Below are 10,265 nucleotides of genomic sequence, written 5' to 3' on the forward strand. Positions count from 1 at the left end.
CCTCTCACATAAAGTTTACTCAGCCAACACAATAGTAATGCAGATGGTGTAGAGAGCATTGCCAAAAGTTCTGTTCTGGTCCAGCACTGACTGCTTTGCCATTCACCAGGGCGAGGCAGGTGGTTGTTGGGGGATACGCAGTCCTTATAGTATACAACCAACTCCTAGGCAGGCTATTCCACAGATTCACAGTCCTTACAGTATATAATCAGCTGCTGGGTAGGCTGTTCCACAGAATCACAGTCCTTACAGTATAGAACCAGCTGCTGGGTAGGCTATTCCACAGATTCATAGTCTTTACAGTATAGAACCAGCTGCTGGGTAGGCTATTCCACAGATTCACAGTCTTTACAGTATAGAACCAGCTGCTGGGTAGGCTATTCCACAGATTCACAGTCCTTACAGTATATAATCAGCTGCTGGGTAGGCTATTCCACAGATTCACAGTCCTTACAGTATATAATCAGCTGCTGGGTAGGCTATTCCACAGATTCACAGTCCTTACAGTATAGAACCAGCTGCTGGGTAGGCTATTCCACAGATTCACAGTCTTTACAGTATAGAACCAGCTGCTGGGTAGGCTATTCCACAGATTCACAGTCCTAATAGTGAAGAAGCCTTGTTGGCACTTGAAACACAGGCTTATCGTATCTCCTCTTCTCCAAACTATACAGATTTAACTCCATTAATTAATTTATTTATTATGCTTACTTATATAGCGCCATAATATTCCGCAGCGCTTTACAGATATTGTCAGTCACTGTCCCATATAGGGCTCACAATCTACATTCCCTATCAGTATGTCTTTGGTGTGTGGGAGGAAACCCACACAAACACGGGCAGAACATACAAACTCCTTGCAGATGTTGCCCTTGGCAGGATATGAACCTAGGACTCCAGTGCCGCAAGGCTGCAGTGCTAACCACTGAGCCACCATGCTGCCCACTCTCCTCATAACTGAGCTCCTCCGGGCCCCTTGTCAGGTTTGTGGCCCTCTGTTGATCTTTTTCCAACTCTAGGACATCCTTTCTATGAACTGGTGCCCAGAACTGAACTGTATAATCCAGATGGAGCCGCACCAATGACTTATATAGTGTTAGTATTACATCCCTGTCCTGCCAGTCCATACCTCTTATAATACATGACAATATCCTGCTGGCCTTAGAAGCAGCTGACTGACATTGTGCTGTTATATACTATAACCTATGATCTATGAGTACTTGCAGGTCCTTCCCCACCAGCTTTACTCCCCTAAGACATATCATATGCAGATTATTATTTTTCATGTGGATGCCCAAACACTGTGCTACATAGGTTTTGTCATCTGTATATATATATAGTACACCTCATCCCATCCTCCATAGACTCTACTGTACTACATAGGTTGTGTCATCTGTATATATACAGTACTACTACACCCATCCTCCATAGACTGTACTGTACTGTACTACATAGATTGTGCGATCTTTATATATTCAGTACTACTCCTCCCATCCTCCATAGACTGTACTCAGGGCCGCCGATAGGCCAGTACTACTGCTACTGGCGTCAGGGGCCCGGCCAAATTTTAAAATGGGGGGGGGCCCGGGCCCCCTGGCGCCGGCAGCAGTCATTGTATGTCCTGTTTCAACTCAGATCTGCGTCCAGAGGACGCAGATCTGAGTTGAGCACATACGCGGCTGAAGCGAGGAGCTGCCGCCTGTCTCGCTGACACATATGCGGCTGAAGCGAGGAGCTGACCTGTGTCAGCTCCTCACTTCGCCGCTGCCGCCTCTCTCGGTGACACATATGCGGCTGAGCCGGAACCCGGCTCAGCCGCATATGTGTCAGCGAGAGAGGCGGCAGCGGCGAAGTGAGGAGCTGACACAGGTCAGCTCCTCGCTTCAGCCGCATATGTGTCAGCGAGAGAGACGCGCAGAGAGTGTCGAGGGAGCGGAGGAGAAGGTAAGTTTAATGTGGAGGTGGAACGTGAATCTGGGGGCAGATGAAAGAGAGGACAGAATGACACTGGGGCAGATGAAGGAGGGGACGGCATGACACTGTGGGGACATGAATCTGGGGGCAGAGATGGAGAGGACATGAATCTGGGGGCAGAGATGGAGGGACATGAATCTGGGGGCAGAGATGGGGGACATGAATCTGGGGGCAGAGATGGAGGGGGGACATGAATCTGGGGGCAGAGATGGAGGGGACATGAAACTGGGGGCAGAGATGTGGGGACATGAATCTAGGGGCAGAGATGGAAGGGGGACATGAAACTGGGGGCAGATGAAGGGTGTATATGAAACTGGGGGAGAGATGGAGGGGGGACATATAATTTACGGGTGACTGTAGGAGAATTATACTGTGTGCGGGCACATGAAAAATTAATGAATGGGCGGAGTCAACACAAAAGTAGGCGGGGCTAAATTTGCTGCGGCGCGCTAAGCGCGCCACACATTTTGTCCCTCTTTTAGTTCTTCAAAAGTTGGGAGGTATGGAGATGGGGGGACATGGATCTGGGGGCAGAGATGGAGGGGACATGCATCTGGGGGCAGAGATGGAGGGGACATGAATCTGGGGGCAGAGATGGAGGGGACATGAATCTGGGGGCAGATGAAGGGTGTATATGAAGCTAGGGGAGAGACGGAGGGGGACATATAATTTACGGGTGACTGTAGGAAGGATTGTACAGTGTGCGGGCAAATGGAAAATTAATGAGTGGGCGGAGTCAACATAACAGTGGGTGGGGCTAAATTTCCCACGGCGCGCAAAGCAAAAATGGGAAAGGGGGGGTCCAGACACTTAGGCTGTATGGGGCCCCAAAATTCCTGATGGCGGCCCTGACTGTACTAGATAGGTTGTGTCATCTGTATATACTGTATATAGCTCCCAACCGTCCCAGATCTGGTGGGACAATCTCGATTTTACACTGCTGTCACGCCGTCCCGGATAGCTTATGGATCGTCCCGCTATTCCCCTGAAGTGTTTTGCAGTTAACAAACTTTGTTAGTGTAGGGTAATGGCTAAATAGTAGTGGGCTAAAGAACCTTTGCCGACATCATGACCATGTGATCAGACTCTTGTGTGGGCAGAGCTATTCTGGATACTATAGGACAGTGATGGCGAACCTTTTAGAGATCGAGTGCCCAAACTGCAACCCAAAACCCACAAAATTTTTGCGGAGTGCCAACACGACAATATAGACTTAATACTATGCGGATCCACAATTGCGGACAGTTACTGACCAAAAATTACAGTCATGTGGGGCTTTACAGAGCTTTCAATAATACAAACAACGTTGTACTGAAATGTAAAGGTCTCGGCATTTGGTACTTTGAACAATTAATTTTCACTATTTACATCGCACAGGATCTGTTTTATAGTTACCGTGTAATATTCTTACATCCTGTACTAATATCACGTCTGCTATAAAACAGATACTGTGTGATATAAATAGTGAGGGGACCCCAGACAGTATTATATGCTCTGCAGTGGGCCCACCACACAATATTATATTCTCCACAGTACCACAGTAGCCCCCCAGTGTTATATGCTCCGCAGTAGGTGTCCCCCCCCCACAGGATTATATGCTCCACAGTGGCATCCACACACAGTATTGTGTGCTTATAAATAGCCCCCCCCCCAGTATTATATGCTCTTTAGTACACCCCCCAGTATTATAAGCCACCCCAGTATTATACACTCCCCCCAGTATTATAAGCCCCCTCAGTATTATACACTCCCCCCAGTATTATACACTCCCCCCAGTATTATACACCCCACCCAGTATTATAAGCCCCCCCCAGTATTATACACTCCCCCCCAGTATCATACACCCCACCAAGTATTATAAGCGCTCCCCCCAACATCATATACACAGTGAGCCACTCTCATACTCACCCCTGAAGAGCCGCCGGCATCCACCTTCTTGTCACTGGCGGCGCTGATGACGTCATCGCGCCCGCGTCGGGGCAGAGGTCAAACTCTGCAGCCAGTGTAGGCCACGGTCGCGCGATCCGCGGCCTACCCTGACAGCTTTCAGCTGTATGTGCATTTGCACATACAACTGAAGGCAGTGATCGCTCATCAACGGGGAATCCTGTACCGGATTCCCTGTTGGTGAGCGATCCGGGCGACCGCACGCGTGCCAGCATGGAGGGCTCTGCGTGCCCTCTCTGGCACGCATGCCATAGGTTCGCCATCACTGCTATAGGACAATGCAATATTACACAGAAAGAGGAAGCTGCTGGGAACAGAGACTGATGGAAGGTAAGGAGGAGAGAAGAGACAGCATGTGTGAGCAATAGGGGGAACTGGGGGCAGATGAAGGGGGTATTAAACTGAAGGCAGATGAAGGGGGACATTAAAGACATTAAACTGAAGGCAGATGAAGGGGGACATTAAACTGTAGGAAGATAAAGGGGGACATTAAACTGTAGGCAGATAAAGGGGGACATTAAACTGTAGGCAGATAAAGGGGGGCATTAAACTGGTGGCAGATGTAGGGGGGGCAATTAAACTGGGGGCAGAAAAAGAGGGACGTTAAGATGGTAGCAGATGAAGGGGGATATTAAACTGGTCTTAGATGGTGGGCAATTAAACTGGGGATAGATGAAGGGGGCATTAAGCTGGTGATAGATGAAGGGGGACATTAAGATGGTGGCAGATGAAGGGGACATAAAACTGCAGGCAGATGGAGAGGGACGTTAAAATGGAAACAGTTGGAGGGAGTACATTAAACTGGGAACAAATTGAGATGTGGACATTAAACTGGGGAGGAAGATGGAGAGTGACATTAAACTGGGGGCAACTGGAGGAGGGCATTAAACCGTGAGAGGTAGCTGGATGGGGACATGTTTGCCTCCAGTTCCCCCCAGTTTAATGCCCCCTAAAACTATCTCCACTATTTAATGTCACCTTCCAGTTGTCCCAGTTTAATTTCCCCCTCTAGTTTCCGCCAGTTTAAACTGGGGCACGAGGAGAGGGACTTAATACCGTGGGCCAATTGGAGGGGAATATTATAATGTGGGGGCATATAATGTTAGGGTAACTGTAGGAGCATTATACTGTGTGGAGACACCTGGAAAAATGGATGAGAATGGGCGGAGTCAATGTAAAAGTGGGTGGAGCTGATTTTGCCACGGCGCCCATAGCGCAACGCAAATTTTTCCCGTCCTTTAAAAATTGTGAGGTATGGTATATATACGGTATTACTCCTCCTATCCTCCATAGACTTGGTGTTAGAGTATATTTGTGTACTGTAATTGTGTTCAGGTCATTAGCTACCAGTCACAGAGAGATCTTCATTCCTTCACAAGCCAAGTCATATATCAGCAGAGCACAACTTGTCATAAATGTATCCGAGCACAACTTGTCATAAATGTATCCAAGCACAACTTGTCATAAATGTATCCGAGCACAACTTGTCATAAATGTATCCGAGCACAAGTTGTTTTTACTGGGACTCCACTGAAAATCAATGGACAAAAGTTTTCTTTCAGAGAAGGATCTTCCTCATGGGAAATCAGATGGCACAGGACATGAGCGGAATGTCTTTCAGCCTGTTTTAGCAAGTCTCTGCAACTTACAGACATAGACGAAGAGACAGATAATTCTATCTATATATTATATCAATGTATTATATCTATTGTGGGGAAGGTAACTCAGTAGATGCAGCGGTGCAGACCCAACCAGTCAGAGACAGGGACACAATGTCTGGTGCAAACAGGTTTATTTAGAAAAACAGCAAAATAAATAAACCTTCACGTCAGGTGCAGAATAAGCAAAATAAAACACAGCCTTATCTTCAGGCAAAAACGTCAAACAAAACCCTGCTGTCTGAGCACTAACTAAACAGTATAAAGCTAAGAATATGTGTAGTTTACTACTAACCACACAAACAAAATAGCACAATACTGTCTCAACAGACTCACAGTGTCAGGATAGACCCAGGCACCTCCTCTCACTCCCAAGCTCTACAGCTTTTATAGTCCAGGGGTTTTTTTGTATTATTTTAAAAAAATTAATTATAAATTTTTGCATTATAATTTTTATTTTTTTTTAAATAAGTAACATTATTTGTAGGTAATGTTCAAATTTTCTTCAACAGGGTCTGCCATAATGTCTGGTTTAATTTTTTTCCAATGCAGATTTCACCCCTTAAGGACATGGTCAAAAACTGCCTTAGGCCAGGCCCCATGGCGCAATTTGCCCATGGCGGAAATGCCGCGGCATTTTACAGTACTTGCACTTTTACAGCACTTTGCGGAAAAAAATCGCAGCGCGGGCATGCTGGGAATTCCAAAACCGTCGCGGTTTTGAAAATCACAGCATGTCAATTATATCTACGGAAATGCTGGCAGCTTCCAATAGATATAATCGTAACGGAAAGTCCACGGAGGAAAACTCTGTGAAATTTCTGTTCAAAGCACTGCAGGAACAACCACGATGTGTTCACGCCGCAGTTGTTCCCGCAGCGCTTTAGCGCAACGTTTCCAGCCCATTTAGGCTAAGGCCCCATGTAGCGGGCTGCAGCAAAAAATTACATTTACCTGTATCCCTGGAGTGGTCATGTGACTGCCCCAAGGGATGCAGTGACAATCTCTTTCTCCGTTTCAGGAAATGGAACGTCACTACTAATCCCCGCCCCATCATACTTACCTATCTTCTTCCTCTCCAGGCTTCCTTCTGCAGGGATCAGCGCCTCCTCCTTCTGTGATGTCTGTCCACGCGGGCACAAAAGAGCCAGAGTCCCGGATTTGCGCTGAAGCTGACATTCCATCTCTATTGTGAAAGCGTGGGAGCCCGAAGTAGCCGCCCACACCAGCACATTAGAGATGGAGTGACGACTATAATACAGTGTCGGGACTGCTGAGCGCTGGCCAGCGCCGCACCACCCATGAGGCGACCTGAAGCGACCGCTTCAGGCGGCGCTATGCCAGGGCCCCGGGGAGGGCGGCATTTTTGCTTACCTAAGCCAATCCAGGACAAGCTGTCCTGGACTGGCTTAGCGTCACCGCTACCGAGCGGTGGACTGGGGAGGCCCTGTGGACGCAGTGCTGCTCTAGCGGCCTCCCCTCATGCTCAGGCAGAGAGCAGATCCTCTCCCTGCCTGCTCCATGCCCCCTTCGCTCTGCCACGCCCCCCTTCGCTCCGCCCCCTCCTTCCGGGGGGACGGCTTTCTGTCATCCGCCTCGGGCGGCAAAAAAGGTAGGTTCACCCCTGGAGCTGGCAGAGTCACAAAAGAGGAGGTGCTGTTCTCTGCATAAGGAAAATAGGTGAGTATTATGGGTTAGGGAGGTGGGCTGTGTTGGTTGGGAAGGGCAAGTAGTGGGTGGGACAGCTAGGGAGACAGGGAGGGGGTGTTAGAGGGGGAGGGGTGCGAGGGAGATAGTGAGAGAGCCTACAACTACCAGAATGCATTGCATTAGGTAAGATAGCAGGAAACTAAACCTAGTAAACAAATGCAGAAGATCCCAGGCGCTCCCAGAGAAACCAGAAATCACTCAAAACACTGCTAAAGTTATATGGGTGCAATTATTAACCCATTAATAGCACTAACAAACATAAATATCACTAAAAAAAATTGCCTGGAAAACCCCCTTTAACTTACCCATGTAATTTTGAGATCATTTTTTCGTGACACATTGTACTTCATGTTAATGGTAAACATTGATCAATAATTTTGTATTTACTTCTAAAAAAAAAATTAAAAAATAGGAAATTTGATGGAAATTCGGAAAAATTAAAAATTTTCAAAATGTGAAATGTTCTGCTTTTCAGACGAATAGTCATACCGAAATACCAAAATACATGAATAAATATGATCTACCATATCGACATCATCTTTCATTTGTCCTTCAATTTATTTTGTAACAGCAATTTTCCAAATCGATAATAAAATTTATAAGAAATTTTCCGAACCCATTTGTTAGGGACCATTTCTGATCCCAAGGGGATTTTAAAGGTCTATAAATTAGAATCCCCCCCTCCCCCATATATCACCACATTTCCAAAAAAATCAACAGGGCACAGTTTGTTAACCCCTTTAAGCATTTCACGGAAATTATAACAATACGACATTAAGAAATTTCAATTTTTAAATTTTTTTTTTTTTTTTTTTTTTTTGCAATACTACATTGATTTAGCCCTAGAATTAACCCTTAGATGTGGACCAGACGGCAAGCAGAAGTAATGTGTCCCAAAGAATTTAGTTTAGCTATATTGTAATAGGCTACAGCAAATAAAAAATTTTGATGTTGAAATTTCACGAGATTTTCTTTACAAATTTTCGAGATTAATGTATACAGGCCAATTCATATTTCGTCATTCACTACCAAAACATTTCACAAATATCTGTTTGATAATAATTCCAGCTCAGAATCCATCAATGTTTAGCCCCGATCTCAATTTTTTTTAAAAAAAAATCCAAAATCAGGCAACAGGGTAAGGTTTGTCTCCGCACTATGTTGACTTAAGAACGTTGAAAAAAAAATATGAATGGACAAAAGTGTTCTTTGAGCGGCGAGCTCCCCTCCTGAGAATCAGATTCCACACGGCATGAATAGAATTTTCAATCCGCTTCTAATATGTGCGAGAGAACAAGATGGGCTGCTTTACTACAGAATGCACCAAGCTGTCGCTCACTTGTGCTGGTTTGCCAGGTGCGCTTAAAGAGAACCACCAACTATAAACCAACTTATCACAAATGAATAGTCCAGGTGGATACAAGAAACTTTGTAATATATCTTATTCAAGAAATCTGTTTCCTTCCACATTGATCAGGTTGAGTTACATTTTACATAGAAGTCTATGGAAGGCTGCTGGAAAAGACACACAAATAAGTGCAGCTGCTACACTGTGACTGAGGGAGCTCTTTTACACCGCTGTAAGACTACACAAATGCATAAAATGAGGCAATAAATCAATTAACAGTCAATTTTACCCCTCCCCTCTCCATAGACATCTGGGAATACAGAGATAATTCTATAAAAACAAACAATCTGAGTGAAGATAAGACTCTATTACGGCATAGTATGAGGCAATAAATCAATTAAAAGCCAATTCCAACTCCCCTCTCCATAGACTTCTGTGAATACAGAGACAATTCTATATAAACAGTCTGAGTGAAGTTAAGTCTCTTTTATGGCCTAGAATGAGGCAATAAATCAACTAACAGCCACTTCCACCACTCCCCTCTCCATAGACTTCTGTGAATAAAGAGACAATTCTATATAAACAGCCTGAGTGAAGATAAGTCTCTTTTATGGCATAGAATGAGGCAATAAATCAACTAACAGCCACTTCCACCACTCCTCTCTCCATAGACTTCTGTGAATACAGAGACAATTCTATATAAACAGTCTGAGTGAAGATAAGACGCTTTCACGACATAGAATGAGGCAATAAATCAATTAAGAGCTTCCCACTCCCCTCTCCATAGACTTCTGTGAATACAATTCTGTATAGACAAACTGAGTGAAGATGAGGAGGAGGAGGCACCCAGACCCCAAGTGTCGCTATGAAATGTTTTATTTATTTTAATGAGGTGAACATTGAAAAAGTTAATTCTAGAGCAAGACCGCACTGAGTATTTTGGGAGAAGACTCTGATTTTCTTCAGTGCAATGCAATGAAGAACACATGCTCGACCACTCCGACCTTCACTGTCTCCCAAAGTGGCAGCGGGGTTAACGAAAAAATCCTAAAATGGTCAAACGTGACCTGACGCATTCCTAGTGCCAGCACTACTTCACTCTGACCATGAACCTTACAGATTCGGCTCCAGTAGCGATATACGACCAACGCCTGTGATGGGGCGAGCCCTTCTGGATGTGCAGGTGGTTTTCTGGGCACAGATGTTTACATAATGGCAATGCGGTGGCTCAGTGGTTGTGGGTTCGACTCCGACTAAGGTCAGCGCGGAGATTGTAGGGTGAAAATAGTGATGGGTTACTGCGTCATATAGACTGCGAGCCTCGGTGGGGACAGGGAATGATGTAGTGAGAACAATCTCAGTACGGCGCTGCAGAGTATGGCGGCACTATATAAAATAAGATCAAGGTACTTCCTTATAGATGTAATATTACACATGGAAATATAAAAGTACTCCTTATGTACCATCACGACATGTAATATATAACCGTATAGCGTCTGCTCACCTGTAAACATGGCCAGTAGGACCACCAAAGCCATCAGGGCGGCAACAAGCTTCATTTTGGTTCTTCGCTCGGGACCCAGAATTAGGAATGGATGCGACTTGTGAGGAATAAGACCTCTTAAAGA

At 45.5% G+C, this 10,265-nt stretch overlaps 1 protein-coding gene and 1 pseudogene across 1 annotated transcript in view; one reads left to right on the plus strand and one right to left on the minus strand.

Annotated features, from left to right (window-relative positions):
- C6H17orf67 (chromosome 6 C17orf67 homolog) overlaps window positions 1-10,253 on the minus strand; it is a 25,391-nt gene extending 15,138 nt beyond the window's left edge. Inside the window, exon 1 of the mRNA XM_075279418.1 lies at window positions 10,142-10,253. Coding sequence (XP_075135519.1) covers window positions 10,142-10,196 — 55 coding nt within the window. The 5' untranslated portion in view covers window positions 10,197-10,253. The remainder of the gene's footprint in view (window positions 1-10,141) is intronic.
- LOC142211078 (small nucleolar RNA SNORA17) lies at window positions 1,773-1,896 on the plus strand (annotated as a pseudogene).
- Window positions 10,254-10,265: the final 12 nt, after the last annotated feature.

This window comes from Leptodactylus fuscus, chromosome 6 (assembly GCF_031893055.1).
Source record: "Leptodactylus fuscus isolate aLepFus1 chromosome 6, aLepFus1.hap2, whole genome shotgun sequence".
Classification (NCBI taxonomy): domain Eukaryota; kingdom Metazoa; phylum Chordata; class Amphibia; order Anura; family Leptodactylidae; genus Leptodactylus; species Leptodactylus fuscus.